Source organism: Ipomoea nil, unplaced genomic scaffold (assembly GCF_001879475.1).
Source record: "Ipomoea nil cultivar Tokyo-kokei standard unplaced genomic scaffold, Asagao_1.1 scaffold0418, whole genome shotgun sequence".
Taxonomy (NCBI): Eukaryota; Viridiplantae; Streptophyta; class Magnoliopsida; order Solanales; family Convolvulaceae; genus Ipomoea; species Ipomoea nil.
The window spans coordinates 2,190,348-2,213,480 of record NW_017616846.1 but is presented as its reverse complement, the minus strand read 5'-3'; the positions used below and the strand labels follow the sequence as shown (position 1 = coordinate 2,213,480).

At 34.8% G+C, this 23,133-nt stretch overlaps 4 protein-coding genes, 1 long non-coding RNA gene and 1 other non-coding gene across 9 annotated transcripts; 3 read left to right on the top strand and 3 right to left on the bottom strand.

Moving 5' to 3' along the window:
- Positions 1–3,320: 3,320 nt before the first annotated feature.
- Positions 3,321–9,555, top strand: LOC109172681 (histidine kinase 1-like). 3 transcript variants are annotated; one of them, XM_019321898.1, is made up of 13 exons: positions 3,321–3,632; positions 3,881–4,123; positions 4,241–5,032; positions 5,109–5,356; positions 5,901–6,060; positions 6,139–6,265; positions 6,396–6,485; positions 6,691–6,885; positions 6,993–7,062; positions 7,234–7,276; positions 7,744–7,884; positions 7,981–9,033; positions 9,131–9,555. In XM_019321898.1, the coding sequence occupies exons 1-13, from the start codon at positions 3,384–3,386 to the stop codon at positions 9,344–9,346; spliced, it is 3,627 nt and encodes a 1,208-aa protein (XP_019177443.1). In that variant the 5' UTR covers positions 3,321–3,383; the 3' UTR covers positions 9,347–9,555. The 3 variants fall into 3 exon arrangements, with proteins under 3 accessions (XP_019177443.1, XP_019177445.1, XP_019177444.1); XM_019321900.1 differs by having other exon boundaries at positions 3,330–3,632; positions 3,937–4,123; XM_019321899.1 differs by lacking the exon at positions 3,321–3,632 and adding an exon at positions 3,659–3,753 and having other exon boundaries at positions 3,878–4,123.
- On the bottom strand, positions 5,301–22,644 carry LOC109172685. Its single transcript, XR_002052776.1, has 3 exons — positions 22,633–22,644; positions 15,150–15,153; positions 5,301–5,387 (listed from the first exon to the last, which is right to left on the bottom strand). It is a non-coding gene; the product is annotated as an uncharacterized LOC109172685 (long non-coding RNA).
- TRNAI-AAU lies at positions 10,440–10,513 on the bottom strand. The gene has a single exon. It is a non-coding gene; the product is annotated as a tRNA-Ile (tRNA).
- On the top strand, positions 10,565–12,437 carry LOC109172684. The gene is made up of 3 exons (XM_019321904.1): positions 10,565–10,645; positions 11,718–11,831; positions 12,062–12,437. The coding sequence occupies exons 1-3, from the start codon at positions 10,628–10,630 to the stop codon at positions 12,188–12,190; spliced, it is 261 nt and encodes an 86-aa protein (XP_019177449.1). The 5' UTR covers positions 10,565–10,627; the 3' UTR covers positions 12,191–12,437.
- Positions 12,726–20,489, bottom strand: LOC109172683 (protein prenyltransferase alpha subunit repeat-containing protein 1-like). Of its 2 annotated transcripts, XM_019321903.1 has the most exons (12): positions 20,351–20,489; positions 19,345–19,719; positions 18,949–19,059; positions 18,618–18,708; positions 18,253–18,321; positions 18,028–18,105; positions 17,092–17,175; positions 16,897–16,947; positions 16,602–16,656; positions 16,420–16,562; positions 16,129–16,296; positions 12,726–12,736 (listed from the first exon to the last, which is right to left on the bottom strand). In XM_019321903.1, the coding sequence occupies exons 1-11, from the start codon at positions 20,416–20,418 to the stop codon at positions 16,162–16,164; spliced, it is 1,260 nt and encodes a 419-aa protein (XP_019177448.1). In that variant the 5' UTR covers positions 20,419–20,489; the 3' UTR covers positions 12,726–12,736; positions 16,129–16,161. The 2 variants fall into 2 exon arrangements, with proteins under 2 accessions (XP_019177448.1, XP_019177447.1); XM_019321902.1 differs by having other exon boundaries at positions 16,420–16,656.
- LOC109172682 (3-dehydroquinate synthase, chloroplastic-like) lies at positions 13,120–15,899 on the top strand. Its single transcript, XM_019321901.1, has 8 exons — positions 13,120–13,515; positions 13,725–13,875; positions 13,972–14,139; positions 14,257–14,483; positions 14,786–14,909; positions 15,240–15,302; positions 15,366–15,509; positions 15,604–15,899. Exons 1-8 carry the CDS (start codon positions 13,208–13,210, stop codon positions 15,733–15,735), a joined length of 1,317 nt encoding a protein of 438 aa, XP_019177446.1. The 5' UTR covers positions 13,120–13,207; the 3' UTR covers positions 15,736–15,899.
- Positions 22,645–23,133: the final 489 nt, after the last annotated feature.

Genomic DNA, 23,133 nt, shown 5'->3' with positions numbered 1-23,133 from the left:
AACTGAAGTGGATTTTGATATAATAATAATAATAATAATTAAAGAGCTTGTTTGGTTATCAATAAATTCGTTAAAAATTAGTGGGGTAGCCAAATGCCAATTCATGACACCTAATAACTAGAAGCCATGTTATAGAGAGAATTTAAGAGGGAAAAAATTATGAGGGGTAAGAAGAGTTTTCCTAAATTTATAAATATTATTAATAAATTATTATTTAAAATATTATATAATTAATAATTAAAAATTATTTTATAACTAGTAATAATTATTATAAAATTAATGAATAGTTTTTTTTTTAATAAAATATACGCATGTCCTTATAAGTATATTTACATGTTAATTACTAATCATAAATAACTAATTTTATGAAACATCTCTTTTTAAATTGCTAAAACAATTCATTGGTGAAAACCACTAACATAATTTGCTATCTGCTAATTGGCTTATTGCCAAATAAGGTCAAAATTTATCTCTTTTACGATCCATTTAGAAACCTGAGAACTATTTACAATAAAATTATTCATTTTCTAGCTGAATGTCAATAAATTATCTTTTTATATTTGGATAAAAATTAAATGAATTACATTTTTTTTCCTGTTTGGATAATTTTTCTAAAATGAACGTAATATATTATTTGTTATATAATAACAATAATAATAATTACTACTCTATATGTCGTATTCGATGAACTAATTAAAAGGTAATGTTATTTGTTTCCCATTAAGAAATTACTAGAAGTAATGGATCGGAGAGGCACTGCCCAGTGGTGATGTATTGATTGCATTATTACTTTAGCATGCAGTAACCATGGCGTAGTGGAAATGGCTGATTTTGCACATAATAAAAACTATATAATCCCTGTGGGCATGCATGCATATATGCATAAACAATCCACAGTGGTTGGGTGGCAACTAACAAGTGGGGTTTTTTAATTTATTACTATGACTGAATGAATGACTTTATGGATGCATGAAGTGGACTCACTAATTCTGATTTCTAGAGGATGGGCAGCCACAACTAGCTACTTACTCAACTAATAAACCATTAACTAACCCATACTAGTTCAAGTGATAAATGAGCTCTCTTTGTAGAAAAAATTTTTGAGATAACTCGGGTTCAATTTCTACAAGTACTCTGACGATTCTTTCTAAGCCAGTTCCCGTGCCTCTCGAAACGAGCGGAAATTAGTCGGGTAGAGATTTGAACTGTAAGACAGACGGAAAAAGATCTGAAACACCACGTGATTTACTAAAAAAAAAAAAAAAAAACCATTAACTAACAGTGCTCTTATTATTGTACGTACGTGCACCCTTCTTGCATTATTAAGCCCCGCCCTTAGTTGCTATTTCTTAATAGCCGCCCCTCTATTCACCCTTACCCAGCTTTGGCGTGGCTTTCATATCTGTTACGAATTAGGATATATATATACTCCAATTCTCCAAACGTGTCAACTTGCAAATTTTCTTCAATAAAGTTTCAAGTCGTGCTCGGTTATGTATGGTATTCAATTCAAAACTAGACTCGATTTTGGATTTGGCAATGTTTAAACTTGAGTTAAAATTTGGACAATTTTAGTTAAGTTTGGCCAGAGTGTTAACTTGATAACCATGCATAATGTTACAAGTTCGATTTCCAACCGGAATGGTTTATTGGCCTTCTCAATTTGAGCTGATCAGCTATTGACAACCTAAGTTGGTTTACCTCATTGTGGTCTTTTGTTGATTAAGATCACAAGCTAGGCAGCTGGTTTATCTAATAATATACATTCTCAGATAGTGATTGTGAGTTTTTCTCGTTACTTAAAAAAAAAAAAAAAAAACTTGAGCTAGTCAAAATTAATCATGGGTAATAAAATGTTATGAATTATATTTTTTAGAATTTATGAAATTTGAGTAATTGGTGAATTATTTGGATTCCACTTCCTAATAATGGCAAATGAAATGATTAGTCATACATATGATAATCTTCAATCTTGCAACGTTTGTGTATTTGTACTAATTAAGGTGGCAATTTCACTTGTTTAAGATTTTTCTATTAAAGCTATCCACTTTAAAGTACTGCATGTCAACTTGAACACGTACCTGTCTAAGTTTTGAATTTTTGACCCATTTCTAGAATAGCACAAATAAATTAAGCATAAATGATATGAAATTAAATTAACTCATTCAATATTAATTTTGTACTCAAATAATCTTATAATCATTATTATTATTATTATTATTTTAATATAACGGAAAATACTAGTAACAATCTCGCAAATCCTCTGGTTGTCCAAGTGTCCAATTCCATTCTTGAAAAATATATTTCTTGTGCTGCACTATCTTTGCTGCCACTGAATTGGAATATAATCAGCTAAAAATAGAAAATATTATTATACTTTTACAAAATATTACTCTGAATATATGTCTTGATCTTATTGGGTTTTGATCAGAATTTTTTTTTTTTAAAAAATTATGATTCCATTTTTTATAAGACAGTCGGTACATGTTATGCTTGCAGGTAAAACAATAGAGTAAAAAGAGAATAAAAGTAAAATATTATTCGATAAAAATACTTTTAATTATATACCTCCATGGCTCCATATCCAGTTATTACAGCTTTCAGGTACTGTCCTGTCAATCTGTCATGGGCCTAAAAGTCAACATGTTTTCGTTGTCTATGTGAGTTACAGGGACAGTGGTGGCCCTTGGTGAAGCTAGGAATTCAGTGTCCCTATAAATTTTGTAATGATGGGTCAATGACAAGAACTCAACTAGTGATAGTATGAGTAAAAGGTGTTTGGAAAAAGACCTCTGAGAACTTCCTCATGCTATGTTTAACTGATGATGACAACAATACAGACCATTCCTATGATTATTGCAGGAGGACAGGTAAATTTCTTTCTACCTCTGTAATTTTGGTGAATTTGTACTGTAGTCATTTGAGGGATAAACAATTCAAGATTGATCTAAAGTGGGAAAATCTCAGTCAAATTGGTCAGACTAGTGATTTAGTAATCACAAGGTTACAAGTTTGACTCCCAACAGGAGCGGCGTATTGGATTTCTTGGTTTGAGCTGATCAATTATGACAACCTAGGTTGTTTACCTTCTTGTGGTTCTTTCTCGGCTAGGATCACAAGACAGTTTACCTAATGCACACTGTTGGATAGTGGCTCACCAAAAAAAAAAAAAGGATTGACACAAAGTGTGGATGAGGAATAACCACTATAGTTGCCACTATTGTACACCACAAACAAATATGCCTTCTTGACAGTGACAAATCACTAGATGCAGTATAAAACTCTAACCCCATTGGCCCTTTTATCTTTCTGTACTTCAGCTTGCTGCCCAGCTTTCTACCGCATAACCATATCTTGCTTTACTGTTGGGAATAATATGAGGAATGGCTTTTGGATCCAATACAAGTCCTGTCAGCTCTGAATCCTTATCGCCTTCTATCACACCAAAGGGATCAGTCCTTGAGAGAATTTTCTGCAGGATGTTTAGCTCTGGGATGTTTTGCACAAGCAACCAATCTCCTAGTAGCCGGAGAAATTTCAATAGGGATGTAGAAGAGGAAGAATTTCAGGATGCAAGTACCCTTTGTTTATCTTCATACTATAGCGTTTTTGTGGTCCGCCTTGCTATCATGGTATGTGAAAGATGATGTTTCTCAAGTCTGCACTCATGTTTAAATGTGATTTCTTATGTGATGTCATAGTACATTCTTGTGTCTGCACATCTTATCTTATCCATCTTCCTCTGGAATCTTGGTACATGTACTCCATTTTCCATTTTTGGAAATTAGAAAATGTCATTCTTAATTGCCAATCTCATAGTGTGAACTTATGTATTATTCTCTTAAGTTCTGTTTTTAAATTTGGTAAATTGGTTTTGCAGGTCATGCTAGCAATTTTGATTGGATTGCTAACCTTACTAACATGGCATTTTACCAGAGTTTACACAACCAGGTCATTGAACACATTGGCATTTGGGCTTCGACATGAGCTACTTCAAAGGCCTATTTTGCGAATGTGGAACATCCTCAATTCTACTGTCGAAATAGCAACTGCCCAGGTTAAATTGTCAGAATATGTAATCAAACGATATAGCAAGCCTGTAAATCAAGCACAGCAAGCTGAGGTTGTTGCACCTTCTTTTCCTTGCCTAATTTTTTTTTTTTAAATACTTCAGATTAGTTAGGTAAGATATTTCAAGCTTAATGTCATTGATTTTCTTCCAAATCTCTGCTCTCAACAGCTATATGAAGTCATGAGGGATGTAACATGGGCATTGTTTGCCAGCCGGAAGGCTCTGAATTCGATAACAATCAGTTACAAAAATGGTTTTGTCCAGGCTTTCCACAGAGACCATAGAAGTAACAATACATTCTACATATACTCAGATCTTTCCAATTATTCAATAAGTGGAACATACGATGTCAGTATGTTGACATCTCGTCAAGGGTGGAACGACCAATCTATACACAACAACACAACAGCAATTTGGTACAGAGAAACTCTGGATCCTCTGACAGGTGTCAGGGTTGGAAGAAAAAGTCAAATTCCACCAGATGAGTTAATCAATATTGCAGGAATTTCGCAAGTACCTGATGGTGCAGCGACATGGCATGTAGCGGTAAGCAAGTTCAGTGATTCACCGCTGCTTTCTTCTGCACTTCCAGTTTGGGATCCATCCAATGAAAGCATAGTTGCTGTTGTGGGAGTTACTACAGCTCTTTATAGTGTTGGTCAATTCATGAAAGAAATTGTGGAATTCCATAGTGGACATATTTATTTAACATCTCAAGAGGGTTGGTTACTTGCTACTTCCACAAGTACTCCTCTCTTGAGGAACTCAACCACACGACCCGAGCTGATAATGGCTGTTGATTCTGAAGACCCTGTAATAAAAGCTGGTGCTCAGTGCTTGCAGAAAGAATATGGGAACAAGTTTCCCCCTAGTAATGAAGTTCATATAGAGAATGCCAAGCTTGGAGATCAGATGTACTATATTGACTCTTTTTTCCTGAACTTAAAGAGACTTCCTTTGGTAAATCCAGACTCCAAAGCATTTATAATTTTCAGTTTAGACAGCTAAAGAAATTTTAATAAGCAATTCTTTGCAGGTGGGAGTTATAATTATTCCAAGAAAGTATATAATGGGAAAGGTTGATGAGAGAGCTTTCAAAACATTTGTGATATTGATATCTGCATCTATATGCATCCTATTCATTGGGTGTGTCTGCATATTCATATTAACAAATGGAGTATCAAAGGAAATGAAACTGAGAGCAGAATTGATAAGACAGTTAGATGCAAGAAGGAAGGCAGAGGCATCAAGCAACTACAAAAGCCAGTTTTTAGCAAACATGAGGTAAGCATCAAAGTCAAGGTCATTTAACAATCTAATATGATATATTATATGTGAATAGTTATGGTTCTTACTGCCATTTCTACTTTTCTGTCTTCCTGGATTGTGTTTCCTGACTTGACACCCATAACATGAGAACTTTCATTAAAAGATTGAAACATAATGCTACTTCTATAAGTCTGAGGCAGTTGTTCTTAGTTGGAGATTTGTTTTCGTATTTCGCATTTATGATTCCATTTGCTGGTAACTTATGGTGGTCATAAATCAAAATAAGGAGATCTATTATTGAAGAAATTCATTTACCCAATTTCACAGTTATAATCTGAACTTCCTTTTGCTTCATCTGTATGCACTATGTATCTTTGTATGTCGTAGAGATATTACAATGTTCTATGTTTTGTTCTTTATACTAGTCTACTTCAGTGACTCTTAACACAGAAGTATTGCTTTCTTTGATATCAGTCTTCCCTTTTCAGCTAAAACTTGTATCTTTAATGATCTTAAAGTTTCATGTTTCTGGAGTTACTTCATGTTTTTATTTTTTCAGTCATGAATTACGAACACCTATGGCTGCAGTGATTGGCTTGCTGGACATTCTTATATATGACGATTGCCTAACAAATGAGCAATATGCAACAATTACTCAAATTCGCAAATGTTCTACTGCTTTACTTCGGCTTCTGAACAATATTCTGGACATCAGTAAGGTGAGATTTGGACAAATGTTCCATTGTCAGGAGGAGATCGAGACATCATATGTATGTTATTGGTTGGTTCTGATGCAGGTCGAATCTGGAAAGCTAGTGCTGGAAGAGACGGAATTTGACTTGACTCGTGAACTTGAAGGTCTCATTGACATGTTCTCTGTCCAATGCATTAACCACAATGTGGAGACTGTTCTAGATCTCTCTGGTACAATCACTTCCTCACTAGATCTATAGTAAATGCAAAAGAGAAGCAAAGCCTGGCAATTGAAATATGGAACTGCTGTTCTGCTTTCTTAGTTCTCAATGGACAATATTTACTCTATTTTTCTTCTCAGATGAGATGCCAAAACTAGTCAAAGGAGACTTGGGAAGGGTTGTTCAAATATTTGCAAACCTAATCAGCAATTCTCTGAAGTTCACTACTTGTAAGCGTGCTTCACCATTGATAAATTTGAATTTCTATCTAGTTTTGCTGATTGGATTTAGAAATTACATTACCTAAATGTGTCTATTGTTTCAAGATGGAAACAACTCAAACAAGAATAATAGATCTTAACAGTTTTGGCTAAGCAATGCTCAATGCTTCTTCATTTGAAATTTACATTTAGATCATTCTCAAATGCCTTTCAGCTGGATATATTGTTCTGCGGGGATGGTGTGAGAGCCTGAATGATCTCACAAACAGCAGGAACTTTTTCTTCAATCAGAAGGATTCTTGGTCTGCACCTAAAGTGAAGTTGAAGCGACCAGAAAGACATGAAAGAAGACCCTTCAAGAAAGATAGCAAAACAGTTCTTTGGTTTGAAGTTGATGACACTGGTTGTGGTATAAATTCTAAACTTGTAAACAAAATATACAAGGGAATTCTTGGCATAGGAGATATACAGCTTTCACTACTATATACTAACTTCCCATCTTATATTCTTATCTAGGAATTGATCCAAACAAATGGGAATCTGTATTTGAAAACTTTGAGCAAGCTGATCCCTCAACAACTCGATTGTAAGTAGTTTACACATCGCTATACTCCCATATGATAACTGTTTATTGAATGGATGAAAGTTCTCAGTGCCAACTTAGTATTAGACTGCCCTTTGTTAGATTGTTAGTTTATGTTAGTAGTTAGAGCAAAACATTTCATGCATCTGATTCTATTATATCATCTCTATGCAGGCATGGTGGCACTGGTCTTGGCCTATGCATAGTACGTTCCCTGGTGAGTCGTGAGCTCCAATTATTCCATTGCGAATATGAAAACATATTTGGTAACTTTCTCCAACAGGAAAACGAGGGTGAAAAAGGGAGTGATTTAGGATCTTGTCTTATGCATAAGACACCACTCTATTTGTAGATCTAATTGAAGCATGTGTTCCATCTCAACTAAAACGGACGGTGGGTTCCAAGCAACACATGGACCATAGTCGCACGTAGAGATTCGAAACCATGACCTTTAGTCTGGCTCTGATACCAAATTGAAGCATGTGTTCCATCTCAACTAAAAGCCTAAGCTGATAGTTGGATTACACATTAATGGTTATATGCTCAACAGATCTAAAGGCCACATTATATTGTTCAAGAGTTTAGGCCAGAATAAATAGCAAAGAGCAAACCAAACCTACTGCATCTACCTCTTTGAATCTCTTTGTAGTTAACACTTTCTAATGGAGAGAAAGGTTTTGACAGGTGAACAAAATGGGTGGTGAGATCAAAGTCGTGAAGAAAAATGGACCGGGAACTCTGTTGCGGCTTTACCTGTTACTCAACACTCCCACTGATGGTGCAGAGCAGCATAGCCATCCAACTTTAGCAGAGCAGACGACGACTGTGAGTAAAAATATTTCTGCATCCTACCTGTGTTTATGCAGATAAATTCTCGCAAATTGGCATGTTGGAGAAACAATTTTCTTTTGATAAGTGCAGGTGTTGCTTGCACTTAATGGCAGAATGGGTAGGCTAATCATGTCCAAGTGGTTAGAGAAAAATGGGCTACATACCTGTGAAGCAGCAGACTGGAATGAGCTAACACAGATGCTTCAGGGGGTTTTCGGATCCAAAAATAGTGTGCAAGATTCTGGATGTGAACATTTTAGCGATAATAGTTCGACACTTTTGATCGTAGTTATTGACATTGGCCTTCTTAACTTGAGCACAAATATTTGGAAGGAGCAGCTAAATTTTCTGGATAAGTACAGTGAGAGAGCAAAGTTTGCATGGGTTCTTTACCATGACACTTCCAATTCCATCAAATCTGAGCTGCGCAAAAGAGGGCATCTGATGATGGTAAACAGACCCCTCTATAAAGGAAAAATGATTCAGATTTTGGAAGCTGCTTTCACAAAAGATAAAAATCTCAAGTTGCAGTCTGCAGAAAATACAGCTATACAAGTAAATATGCATGAATGCCATCATGAAATTGATGCCAGCCACTCATGTCTCACTAGCCCTGATGATTCTGACAAGTCAGAAACTGGGAATGTTAGACCTGTGAGGACATTCCTTGCTGGAGAGAAGACCAACAAGCATTTCCGGAATGTATCTTCTTCCTCACTCTATGCCACACTTAACAACTACTTTGTCGACATCACTCAAGTAAATCCGGGAGAAGATGATGCTTCAAGGGAGGATGATAGAAGAGGAAACAGGAACAGATCAGAAGAACACTCGGGAAGCACTCGTCGTGTAGAATTAAGCACTGTCAGCTCTAGTAAGACAGCGAACGAACAAAAATCTCTGTCAGGGCTGCGAATCCTACTTGCTGAAGATACACCGGTACTTCAGAGAGTTGCAACCATAATGCTGGAAAAAATGGGAGCTACAGTTGTGGTTGTTGGAGATGGACAACAGGCAGTCGATGCTCTCAAATTCTGCAGAAATGGTCCAAATGGATCTTCCCAGGAAGACGACACCTCACCAACCTCACCAACTGAAGGATTCTGCTCTCCACCTTATGACTTGATCCTGATGGATTGCCAAGTAAGTAAAATAATGATTACATTTCGAGGCTGCTATAGTGCTATCATATCAAATGGAACAACGAAGTGATTAACAAACTAAACCTTTTTTCTTATAGATGCCAAAGATGGATGGCTATGAAGCAACAAAAGCCATTAGAAGATCGGAAATGGAAACTGGTACACACATTCCTATTGTGGCATTGACAGCTCATGCAATGTCGTCGGATGAAGCAAAGTGCCTGGAGGTAGGAATGGATGCTTATTTAACAAAGCCCATTGACAGCAAGCTAATGGTCTCCACTATCCTTTCATTAACAAAGAGAAAAAACTGACTGTTAAATGTAAAAAGAAAGAGCTACAGAGGGAAAAAAAAAAAGGAAAGCAAAATAAACAAAACAACAAAATAGTTAGCTAGCTAGCTTTATGCTGTTCTGCAGAACATCATGTAAAACATTTTGTGAGCTATAGCAGCCAATGTAACACACCTTTGTATATTTGTGTAAATTTTTCCACAAAAGATGTATCAAAATGACTTCTTGCATACTAGTCTTTGTGTTGAACTGCATTAATCTTGTCCTCAGAATGTATACAAGTACAATTATTACTCCGTATATGGTATACTATCTTAAAAAAATGAACTTTCAGCATACTAGAAATGAACAAAATTCAAAATTTTGGCTCATGCAGGTCTTGAACCTGCGACCTTCACATTATTAGCACAACGCTCCAACCAACTGAGCTAATAGGCCAATTGATGTTAAATAGCAAAAACGATAGTATGTGACTAAATTTGGAATTGTCACAAAAGACAAGGGACCTCTGGTGAAATTAACTCTTGTTATATTGAGATACAACGTTATGCTTTTTGAATGTTTATTGCTTTGCCTATATATAGTTTTGATGTTTTGGCCTTGCAGTATTATTCTTAGCATAAGGTTGATAACCAATTCCCTATCTCATTGTGTTGTCCTGGCTTTTAATAAATTGTACTACTTCAGCTTTATTTGTTAAGATTCTTCATTGTTATTGGTTCATGAAGAGGATCCAAGATTCCCCTTACTTGCCAATGAAAAGGAAAATGAAGATGAGAAAAGAAGTGACGCGCGGTGAGATTGTGAGCCCACCTAACCTTCCCCTCACTCTATTCTGCACTTAATTTAAAGAATTCCCCCTACACTTATAGCATCAAGGTAAGGATGCAACTTAAAAATAATATCAACTTATAATATTATCCTCTGTTAAAAATAATAAATAAACATTAGAAATATTATTTAAATATACAATCACACTTAATCTCTCAAAAGAAAAGTTTATATGTGCACGCAGATTATTTGTTTTTTGTGTCATTTTATATATTTCCTAAAAACTGAACTTTCAGTACATAAATGAATATTCGCGTACTAAAAATAAACAAAACACAAATCTTGGCCCATGCAGGTCTCGAACCTGCGACCTTCGTGTTATTAGCACGACGCTCTAACCAGCTGAGCTAATAGGCCAATTGTTCGAAATTTTGTCAAAATTTGTATATAATTGAACATTTAACGAGTATAAATATAGAAACATTCTTTAACCGGAACGGAAGAATCGAGGAAGAAATTTGAGATTCAGCCATGAAAGACGACTACGAGGTATGCCGGCAATTTAACCTATTCTCTTCAACGCTTCGTATGCTTTTCAGCTTTGATATCTACTCCGTATTTGCTTAATTCGAAACCTTAGCGGTTGTTCCTGATTACCGCTTCAAAAGCCTATGCCGTTTCTTCGCCAAGATTCTGGACCCAATTTGTTGTGTTTAAGAAATTTTGTGAAATTTTTATTATTTGAAATCGGATTTTGCACTGTTATATCACAAAATGATCAATTTTTTGCGCCATTGATTTGATGCTTGTGTTGTATTATTATTCACTCGTGTGTATGACTTCATCGAATGATTAAAAGGGATATGGTTACTGGTTTTACCAGAAGATTGAGTTGCTTGTCTAGTTCTTTTCGGTTTTTAGTAAATTGGATTCAATGTTAGGGCTATGAATTAACATTCCTTTTTAGAAGGATCACTGCATCTCTAGTCCAAGTGAGCTATTTCTTGAGCTTGAGTAAATAGTTAGCTTGGAAGAATGGTATGAATACTACTCAATCAAGAATAACCATTTCTTGTGCTGTTTTCTGCTCACCATGGTGGTAGTAATACATACATTTGTCTATTGTCTAATCAATTTCTGCCAAAAGCTTTGTTCGAATGATTGGCACCAGACATATATCTGCGCCAATTAAGCAGAATATGGATTCTTTGGTGGCGGTTAGAGCTAACCGGTTAGATTCAAAATGGCCCGGTTGTCTACAGAATATATGGATCAGTCGTGTGGTTTGGCCCATGTGTATTATAGTCCAATTGAGTGACCCTAGCTCAATATTAGATTATTACATTTGTCAAAAGGATGTGCATGTAGTGTGTGTCTAGGATAGAGGAATGAAGAGAGGTAGGGACTCACCCCAGGCTCCTTACTTTTTCAATTATCATCCACCAAGGATTGACAAGTTTTTAACATAGAAATGGTGCTTGATATCTCTATTTATTTTTATCGGTTGAGAGGGGTACCAGATTCTAGACGAGTAGGTGTTTTATTCATATGCATATAAAGTGCTTCAAACAGGATTTGTGCCTTGTATTTCCGCTTGTTATTGTCTTTATGTTAATTGCAGAGTGAACAAAAGAAACAAGCTGCTGCAGATGTATTGTTTCAATATTCAAGGTTTGTCATGGCCTGTATTGGGAATCAAGTCCGGCCTTGTGACTTAAGGATGCACTTGATGAAGGTAACACACTAACACCATAAGATCATCAATTCTTTAAAGAAAAAACTTTTTACATGTGATGATAAAATACACAGCGGGATTTGTTGTTCTTAATTTCAAGTACTCATCAGAGAATTAGGTGAAAAAAAGAAACTATTAGACATATTCCCCCTTGTCTCGAGCAATTTCTGAGTTTGCTTTCAGTATGCCGGAGAGAAGTAACTCTGTGAATACCTTTGAATATTCTACAGGAGGTTTCAGGCTTGCCAACAACTTTGAAGAGGGAGACCCGTGTAGCATCTTCTCCCGACATAATGGGGGAATCTTCAAGCTCGGGGACTTCCAGACTTGATAAAACCGATAGTTTCCGGGGTGTCTAGACTGGACAACAATATCCTCATCTTTGTTTCAAAGTACCAATCTGGTTCCTTTGATCCCCACACTATCTAGCAGGACATAAAAGTTGTCAATGTAAAGGGATATATTAGTGTCATCATCTGCTGTTAAAAATGATCCGGTGTAATTCGTACGGTGTAATTCGTACGATTTCATTTTATATGCATTCAGATTGAGATTGAAATGGATTATCTACAAGCTAGTGCTAAATGGTATTTGTTCCAAGTCCATGAAATCGCTTTTCTTTTGTTAAACATCTGCGAGTTAAGTTGATCATCGTTTAATTACTTATTACATTAAAAATGAATATCGATACAAGATTCTCAAACTCTAGAGCTTGATTTCATTTTCTGTGACTCATTTAATAAAGTAATTATTTTTTTAAAAAAATGTTTTTAATACGAGGATCGAAGAAAAACACTAACAAAATCTTATAAAAGTAGACAAGTTTAGATCTAACAACTTTAAAAAATGTTATTTTGACGTATTAAAAAACACAAACAAGCAGACAAAAATTAGGATTTAAATCCCTCAAAACCATATAACCAAACACATGTAGCGATCCTTTTTTAATTAATAATTGAATTGAGCTCGTGTGTGAGGCTGAAAAAATGAAATAAAGTAATATTTAGGGTAGGGCCTTGATGAACTTGTGCCAGAAACCATTTTCTCCCTATTTATATTTTCAAATTCTACTTCAATTTTTCACTATTTATATTTCCAAATGAAATAAATTATTGTTTGTCACTGACAAACAATAATTAATTACTTTTATTATGTCAGTCTTTAGAAAAATATTTATATCAAAAATTTATAAAAATTAAGAGTATAAAATAAAATGAGAGCAATCGGTATTTTCCTTTGAAAAAGGAAAACTGTCTCTACCTACCAACCACCCTTCCACTCCTACCCATCTTATGTATTTTCCACCTAAAATCTAAAAACTCCCAAAATGCTTAATCCTCATTTCCACCTTAATCGCGACGTTACTTTCTCTCTCTATGGCGTCTTCCTGTTTCTGCCCACCTAATCCCGCCTTCTCCGCAAACTCCCACCGCAAAGCCACCCTACGTGACTTCGCCGTGCGCCTCCCTGCCTCCGCTACTCTTCCTTCTCGGTGCCGTTTGGAGTCTAATGCTCCCAACCGACTTAAGGTGTTTGCGAGCTCCGCGGTTCCCGTGATGGATCAGTCTCCTCAGAGTAAAGCATCTTCTCCCGTTCCCACCATTGTTGAGGTTGATTTGGGTGACCGGAGCTACCCGATTTACATCGGCTCTGGACTTCTTCAACAACCTCAGCTTCTTCAGAGGTAACTCTTTAATTACTCTCCTTCTTCTTCTATGGTGTTTCTCTGATTGAATTTTAGTTAATCCATCTAAAGCTCTGTTTTATTTTTTAATTACTCTACGTTGATTCTCGGTATGCCTAAGTGTTTGTTTGTTTGTTTCCTTCACGATGTAGCTAGTTTTTATCATTAATTTTAGGATCACAATCTTTTCCTGCTTTATTACATTACAGGCATATTCATGGCAAGAAAGTTCTTATAGTCACAAATACTACAGTAGCTCCATTATATCTGGACAAAACTATCAGTGCTTTAACAGATGGAAATCCTAATGTTAGTGTTGAAACTGTGATCTTGCCAGATGGAGAGAAATTTAAGAACATGGTAGGTATCCTGAGGCCTTGATATATGAATTTCAAGAGGAAAAAAAAAACAAAATAAAAACTGTTGTGATTATGATTTTATTGGTGTTTTTTGCAGGAAACTCTCATGAAAGTTTTTGATAAAGCTATTGAATCACGATTGGACCGACGGTGTACATTTGTTGCTCTCGGTGGTGGAGTTATTGGTGATATGTGTGGATATGCTGCTGCTTCTTATCTCCGGGGAGTTAATTTTATTCAGATTCCTACGACTGTTATGGCACAGGTACAATGAGTTTCCCTCTTTTGAATCTAACTAATTGTATATGAGGCTAGCAACTGGGGAAGTGTATTGTCTATGATGCCTAACAATTTTTATTTTGTATTCTTTTTGTTCCTTTAGGTAGACTCTTCTGTTGGAGGGAAAACTGGAATTAACCACCCGCTTGGTAAGAATATGATCGGTGCCTTCTACCAACCTCAATGTGTGCTTGTAGACACGGACACCCTGAATACACTGCCAGACCGAGAACTAGCATCTGGCCTTGCTGAAGTTATAAAATATGGACTTATTAGAGATGCGGAGTTTTTCGAGTGGCAAGAGAATAATATGTCAGCATTGCTAGCAAGGTGAGTTTAGTGATTTTTTGTCTATGATTTATCGATTCTGTTTTCCTTTTGCAAGCACTTCATTAGTCATCAAACACTTACCAATTATTTATAAAGTAGCAAGTCAAATCATCAATCTTCTTGAAAACATGCGATTTCTCGTCTCTATGAGCATTAAATTGCATTTTTCAGGCATAAAATAGGATAGGGTGATCTCTTTTATATTGTAATGATGATGACGATGATGATGTCTTGATGATATATTATAATGTTTTGTCTAATTGAAACATTGCCCGTATCCATAAGAAATTTTGTTGTTGCAGGGACCCTGAAGCATTTGCTTATGCCATAAAGCGTTCCTGTGAAAACAAGGCAGAGGTTGTGTCCTTGGATGAGAAAGAGAGTGGATTGAGGGCCACTTTGAACTTGGGTCACACCTTTGGCCATGTAAGTTCTTGCATTCTTGTGGTGATACTCTCATTTGTGAGAAAGAGGGACTTCCTATACTATTATGCTTCCAAATTGATTTCATTTTCACTGTTTATTATTTACTATATATGGTGTATGAGTTTAGTTTGATGTAGTCATCTCCCATGATATGATGCTCATTTCTTTTCAAATATGAAATGAAATGTGATGATTGCCTGAAAAGCTGCACTATTATATCCTTGGTTGGAAGATTAGCACTTTACTAATTTACTTTATTTCCGACCAGAAAATTAAAGTTGAAACTTGTAGTAATCTTTAGCAATAATTATAATTCCTACATTTTTGCAGGCAATAGAGACTGGTTTTGGCTATGGAGAGTGGCTGCATGGAGAAGCTGTTGCGGCTGGAACGGTATTATTATTTGTTTCATTCTTAGATCATAGATCATGAAATCTAAGTGGTTAATTATTTCAGGTTATGGCTGTTGATATGTCACGGCGCCTTGGATGGATTGATGATTCACTGGTACAGAGGGTGGATAAGATCCTTCAACAGACAAAGTTACCCACTGTGCCTCCAAAAACCATGACCATTGAGATGTTCAAGTCCATCATGGCGGTAAGATCGAATTAATTAAACTGTTTGGCCGCCACTGTTATTAATATATAATCTCAAGCTTATGTATTATTATGTTAATTAAAATGGGTGGCAGGTTGATAAGAAAGTGGCTGATGGGAAGCTCAGACTCATCCTTTTGAAAGGTGCTCTGGGCAATTGTGTATTCACAGGTGACTACGATAAAAAAGCATTAGACCAAACACTCCATGCCTTTTGTAAATCTTAATCACATTTTTTGGTTGTAGCAGCAGGTAACAAGTTAGTTACTCTTTGTTTTTGCATGATGTTCTTTGTCTTGTATATTAATACAGTTGTGTTGACAATTTTGTTCCCTACTAAGTTCTTTTTTGTTCCGTACTTAAGTTTATTTCAAACAATGCTCTTTTTTTTGAGTGACCTCCCATTTGAGAGAGTGAGGTGCCATTGAGCTACAAGCTACTTGGCAAACAATGCTCTTAATACATTTATGTTTTTGAGAATAAACTATATGAAATTAGTAATGTATATGTATTTATTGAATATTAATGATTGAGAGAAAAGGGTAGAAGGGTTGTGTGTCCACGGCAACAGTTGTTCAATCTGAACATTAATTAGTAGGATTAAATTAAAATAAAAAAACTGTTATGCTTTCGTGATTTCTTCTAGTTGAAAGCTATTCAGATCCACACAGCTGAAGCAAAGAGTCCCAAAGGAAAGCCTTCTGCGGGCATGCGGTATTCAGTAATGTCTTCAGTCCACTTACTTGTAGCCTTTCAAACTCAATCCCCAGTGACTCCACTTGTATTTGCTTAAGAAAGAAACATAAAATGTAAACTTTCTGATCAAAATTTTTTACAAAAAAAAAAAAAAAAAAAAAAAAAAAAAAAAAAAAAAGAGAAAGCAAATCCTAATATAGAATGGGGGCAGTTACCTTCTTAAGCCACATAATATAAGTAGCAGCATATATTGCCTGAGCTTGATAGTCATTGAAGTGACCATCAATTATTGTTGCACAGGAACTGAACAGTTGTAATTCATTATCTATGAACCGGTCAATTTTGTATGCGCTGCTACTTTTCTTACTAGAATGCCAAGGTTTATGATGATTAGTACTAGCAAAATGCTTTATCCAACATGATGCAAGGAAGCGACGGTGAAGCCACAAAGCCTGGCAGCCAGATACAAACATTACAGTTAATCATTCATGATCATAGACTCAAGAGTGCAACAAGCTTCTTTTCAAAGAAATGTTTTTTCGCGGTCCATTTGGCATATATTATTAGCTTCAGTCCAAACTTTCACGACTAACTAGACATTATATTCCTTTACATGGTGACCTATTGCTACCTTTCACATCAAAGTATCTCATAGTAATAAAAGACTGATCAAATCATACATAATTACATACCTCTCTACCCACATAGAGCTTTATCAACTTCTCACCCCAGTCAAGCTCATCCTGATAATTTCAAAATCCAAAGTTAGAAAAATACAGTTCGAAGGTTAAATAAATGAGCAAGGTCTTGATTGGAGTACAGTATGTTGCCCAAAGCAGTACATAAAATTTTATAGAGAAACTTTAATCATTTAGTCTATAGGGTACCTTCCACATCTCATCAAGTTCTTCGCCAGAAAATCCATTTTGATCTTTGTTCAGGAAAGCTTCTAATATCCTGAGCATTAACCTCTGCCATTCAGCAAAAACACTGTTACAAGCTTTCAGCATGCGCACACACACACATATGAACTAAAAAGAAGAGTTTTCAGTACATTTGTTTAACACACCTCAAACGAATTAACAAAAGGCAAATGACCAATAAGGGCTTATTTTCTATTTCAACTTGGCTTGAGGAACTTATGTTGGAGTTTATGCTTGAGGCGTTGATTTCTTTCAGTACATACATTTAACATCAAGTTTGATGAGAGAACTAGTGTGCTGAAGTAGTTTTGGCACAGGAAACCGCTGATGGTGCAGTGGTGATGCAGGAATGAAGCAATTTAAATCCTACTCAATTGGCCAAAATGACAAAGCAAAGGATGATGAAACGTGTCTAGAGAATTTCCATTGATAAATTAAGGGCACGCTCATCTTTCAAGCTAAACACTAGCTCAACTTAATGGAGTCTTACTATATGACTAGTGCAGGAATGCTATTTGAAGTTTCAAAGTAAAAATCCTCTCTCGGGGCCTTGGGGGTTAGCGGGTTGCACATGCACCCTGTCATATACCAATAGAATTGATATACGTGAATCCTTATTAAACAGGAGATCATTACAACAAAAATATTGCCAATATGCGCTCTTATAGTCCTATTCAAACTAACAATATAAATATTAACAGTTCAATGCAATAAAAGATTTTACTATGCAGCCTTATCCAAAATGGTACTCCGTATTATAAATTTTCTGTGAAGAACATTTTAGAGGCATCTGAGCATATATAATATCTATTTAAAGAAGAAGGGTTCAAATAGTCACTAAATATATAGCTTATGCTAATGTTCTGGATGTTGTGGTGAATGATCTTAGGAAATACTCAGAGTGCGATAATGAAAGCAGGAGTTATCAGCAACATTAAGTACAGCCCACTCTCGAGACTTGTTCAACTCATGGAACAACTGGAGAAATTTATGGACACTTAATACCTGAATGGTATTATTTGACACACAAGTATAATTGCTAACTTGCATCTCCTACTTTCCAAGAAGTAAAAGGTTATTGAACAAAGCAAAGCATGTCTTCAGGCATATAAACTTTTGACTTACTTGTCCTACTGGCATGTAGGCTACTAACCAGCAACGATGATTCCATGCACGGTAGTTCATTTTTGATCTCTGAAACGGAACATAGAACATGAGTCACTTTCTTTCAAGAAAGAACAAAAAGCCAACAAAACAACTAGTATTAGATCAAGGAAGGCATGCATCTAACACTCCTGAACTAATATGCATCTAATTTACCCCAGTTTATATCTGTTGAAACACAAAAGTTGTGTCTCTTAGTTGTGTAGGGTTGTGGCTGTAGGATTGTGTCTCTTAGTCTGTATATATTTATCTGTTGTCTCCCCATTGAGACAAGAAAGTAATAACAACTCTTTCTACATCTCTCTCAACAATATCTAACATAAAACCTCAGCTAGTTTTTTAACAAACTCAGATTCTCTGTCCACTATCTCTTGAAGATTTGAACACTTTCCAGCAATCATCTTGATCACCCACCTCCTATCATTAGTTAGCATTTATAAGAATCATAAATTGAAATATTATAATATAACGACAGTTACAAATGGGATAGAAACAGAGGCCAGAAGTAAGATGTTTAATCTCACTACAAGAGAGAAGCATATCAAGAATTAGCAGATCACCAATGATTTTATTCTTTCTTGTCCTATCTTCTCTATGGACAAATTTGCATCCTAATAGTATCACCTTTCCTTACAAAGATTTGAAGCAGTATGTTACCTGTGACTCCATGCTCGTTCACTTTTAGGTGAATATGAGAGAACCAGATCTGACAAAACTAGTTCTTCCATGAACATTGAGTACTCCTGCTGCTCTGAAACAAGTAGCTTCCTGCATGTTTGGAATTTAATAAAGTGGCATAAAGGAGGAGAAGAAATGAAGAGAGACAATCTTCAGCATTCTAATTGCAGCAGCAAAAACGATAGAAGACTGGGGAAGAAAGCATATCAGTACATCTAAAGGATTTGTAAAAACAGATATTTTTTTATAAAAGAAGAGGAATATGAGAGATGCACAATGACAAAAAATAAAAAAATAAAAAAAAATAAAAAATGCCACTTAAACCAAGAAAACGGAAGGAAAAAAAAAACCACTTAAACATTCAAAGAAACTAACCTGAAATTCCATGCAGTACCAAAATCACAGCTTAGGAGCAAAATTGCTTTGCTATGCTTCATCACTTCTTTTTCAAGAATAGTAAGAGAAGGTGAGAGGCACTTTGGCACATTGCCCTCACCACATTCATCTTTAACTTTGGTATGCATCTTATACTGTCTCAGTGAATCCATGAATGCATACTTAGCTGCTTTGCACAGTGGAAGGAGAGCTGTAGTTGAGATACCCAACTTATGGTCCCTGCTCCAAAGAACCTTACCAGAAATATTAGCTTTGTCTGCTGATTGAGATATGGATTCAGCAGACCAGGAAGTACTGCCAACTTCTTCATTCAGTACATCAAATTGAGATGGATGGATAAATCCAATTTCATCACTGAATGCAAGAGAAGAAAAAAATGAAAAAATATAAGTTAAATGAAATGAAATACTTCTGTTAGAAGGCTCACTGGTCCTTCTCAAAGTACAGTCACAAGCAATTAGGATACACTATATCAGCAGAGGAAGCACATTTACACAAGCATTGATAGAATAAGCTGCCAAATAACTTTGAATCAATGTCATGCCCGATTTGGAGAAATTTCAGCACTGAATCTGTTATGAAGTTTAAGACAACCAGGAAATTTACAGAGATGCAGTCGCGGTAGTAAATGGCTCCATTGGTCCAATAATATGGTTCTGAAATTTAATCAATTACTTTCATCACACATAGATACTATAACTATCTTGCAAATCTTCACCATCGTGCACCATATACAGCAAAAAAAAAAACAAACAAACAAACAAAAGGAAGAAGAAGAAGGACAACTAAACCAATCCTTGTAAAAGCTTCAAACATTACACAAGAAAATAAAATCATTTAAGCGGATAAAATTCAGAGCTGAAATATTCATAAAACTCCAATATAAATTCTCCAAAGTAGGTCCTAAATTCTTTTGAAAAATTAATCTATTATTTCACTTCAAATGCTTGCTCCATCTGAGCGAGGGAAGGTTCTGAAAGCTTACATCAAAGGATCGGATTCTAATATATACTCCAGCTGGTTCAATAGATTCCATGGGATACTGTCGCTCATTGCCTTCAAACACACAGCGGAATCCGGCGAAAATGGCGCCGTACTGCCTTAAAAGGTGCGGTTACGGCAGAGAAGTGGCGGAAAAGATGCTTTTATTTTTATTTTTAAATTTTTAAATATTAAAGAAAAAAAACAGTAGAGATTTATGGTGGCAACTCGAAAAATGACTCCTGAAAAATATTTTATGAGTTTTAAATTTTTGGATGTAATAGAAAAATTCAGTTAATGAAAAATATTTTCTGTTGACATGAGAAAATGTAGGCATTTTTGTGAAAAATGACTTACTCTCAATTTTGACTAATTGGCTTAAGTCATTTTTCGTCAATATTGAAAATAGGGTTGCCTTCATTGTCGTCGTTGCCTTCGATTCCTCAGTTTTCATTCATTCATATATTTTCTATAATGCAACGAAACACTATAAATGAAAATATTTTCCGCAAAATGAGTCATTTTTTGAAAAATATTTTTCAAAAGTAATTTTCTCATTTCAAATAGTCAATGGTTGATAGCCATGTTAAAAGGAGGTTAATGGAAAAATGTGATGGGCCATTCTCTAGCAAAGAAAGCTCTTAGCTATACTGGAGAGGAAAGACTTGTGTTTCTTGATTTTATTCCTCGCTTTATGAGTGCGTTCCTTTGTTATGACTCAAGTTCAAATTAATATATTGTGATATTTTATTTCAAAAAAAGAAAAAAAAAAAAAAAAAAAAGGAGGTTAATGGACCTGGGAGAAGAGAAGGTTGATGGACCTGGGCTAACCATGCTTGACTTTTTGCAGATAGCCGTCTGGTATAAAAGTAGGGGTGCCTCAAAATTTAAGTTTAACTTGAACTCGATCAAATTTACAAATTTAAGTTTAAATTCGACTTGATTATTTAACAAGTTAATTTTTGTTTTTGTGAAACAATTTTACTAGTTTACACACACATATAGAGACAATTTTAATAGTTTACACACACATAGAGAGAGAGAGTGAGGGAAGGGGGAGGGAGAGAGAGAGAAAGAGATGGGTATTGAATTAAATGAGACTAAAGCATTAAGATAAAACTAAAAATTCTTTAAAAAAAAAAAAGAAGATAAAACTAACAATATATCTTAATCTTTTATTTGGATAAATCGGATAGATCATATTATATTTTTTTTATTAAAAAGAAATGTGATTATATTTCGTAGTTATCACCACCATTACTACGCAATCTAGAACACTAAATATGCATTTTTCATAATTTTACAAGAATGACATTTAGTTGTTACAAGATGCATATTTAGTATTAACAAAGTACACGTTTAATATTAAACAATTGCACTTACAAAAATTTAGTGTTTGGATTTTATAATTTATTAATGAGTTTTTTGTTTTATTTGGTGTAGGGTTCAATTTTACGGCTTAGGATTTAGCATTTACGATTAAGATTTAAAACTTACATTTTTTTCATTGATTTTTAAAAGTTATATGTGAATGTATACTTATTTGTCACAAGTGCATAATATAGTGTTATAAGTTGCAAAGTGAAGTTAACGATAATTACGAAAGTTTCACCATATTTTTTAAAAATTCGATTTGATACGTTCGATTTTTACAAAAGTAATACTGAGATTGATTCTTAATCTTTATTGATGGTGTGTTCTCATTTGGTAGGATTATATTTTTGGTAGAATTGTGTACTTCCAATTTCATATGCGTGCACTCTACTATAGTTTGTGTATATATGGGGCTAAGCCGCTAAGATATGCTGTATGTGTGCATTGTATTGTAATGTTATGTACATTACAAGGTTGTGTGTGTGCTTTTATTTCGGTGTGTACATTTAATCAAAGTGTGTTTTGTTGTAGTGTATATTGAATCGGGGCATCGCATACATTGCTGATTTGTTAGTGTGCATGTCGTCATTTATGTCAAGTCGTCATATGTTGTTATTGTCATTAGATTCATATGTGCATGCATGTGATATTGTTCATGCACTTAGGTATTGACAAATATTCAAATATCATAATAGTTAAAAAAAATCTTTACTGGCCATATTATTATCTGATCATAATATACTTTCTCAACCTACTGAAACACAAAAAACCAATAACGCCTTCACTAGGCTCAAACTTGTAACCTTCCAAATGGAAGTCCAACCCGGATACCATTAAACCACATAATCTTGGTATAGTTAAAAAAAAAAAAATATTGATAAATTGTATTTTTTTCATCTCGAGAGATCTAACAACTAGAAAAGTAAGAAAAAGAAACAAAAAGAACAAACAAACAAACAAACAAATACAACAATATTTTTGTAATTATTTGCACTCAACAAAAAATTTAACAATGCCTCCATGGATAATTAACAATATATTCAACACAAGTTTAATAAATATTTACAAACTTTTCAAAACTTGTAATATTCATGAAACTGATTATAAGTTTTTTTTCATAGTTTTTTTTTTTTAAATTATCGTTGATTAAATTAATTTTTTATTTTTTTACTGGAAGCATGGTTCTCGAAAATATAAAATAATTTATATTGAACTAAATCTAATTACAAGAGTCAATTTTTTTTTTAAATGAATGCTCAATATTTGTATTGGACTTTGTTAATAGAAAATGTAGCTTCCATTAATAATTTAAATTTAGTATAAAAATAGAAATAATGTAGTCAATGTAAACACTAACATTGACAAACATTAACATTTAATACAATTATTTAAAAAAGGAAGAAGAAGAAGAAG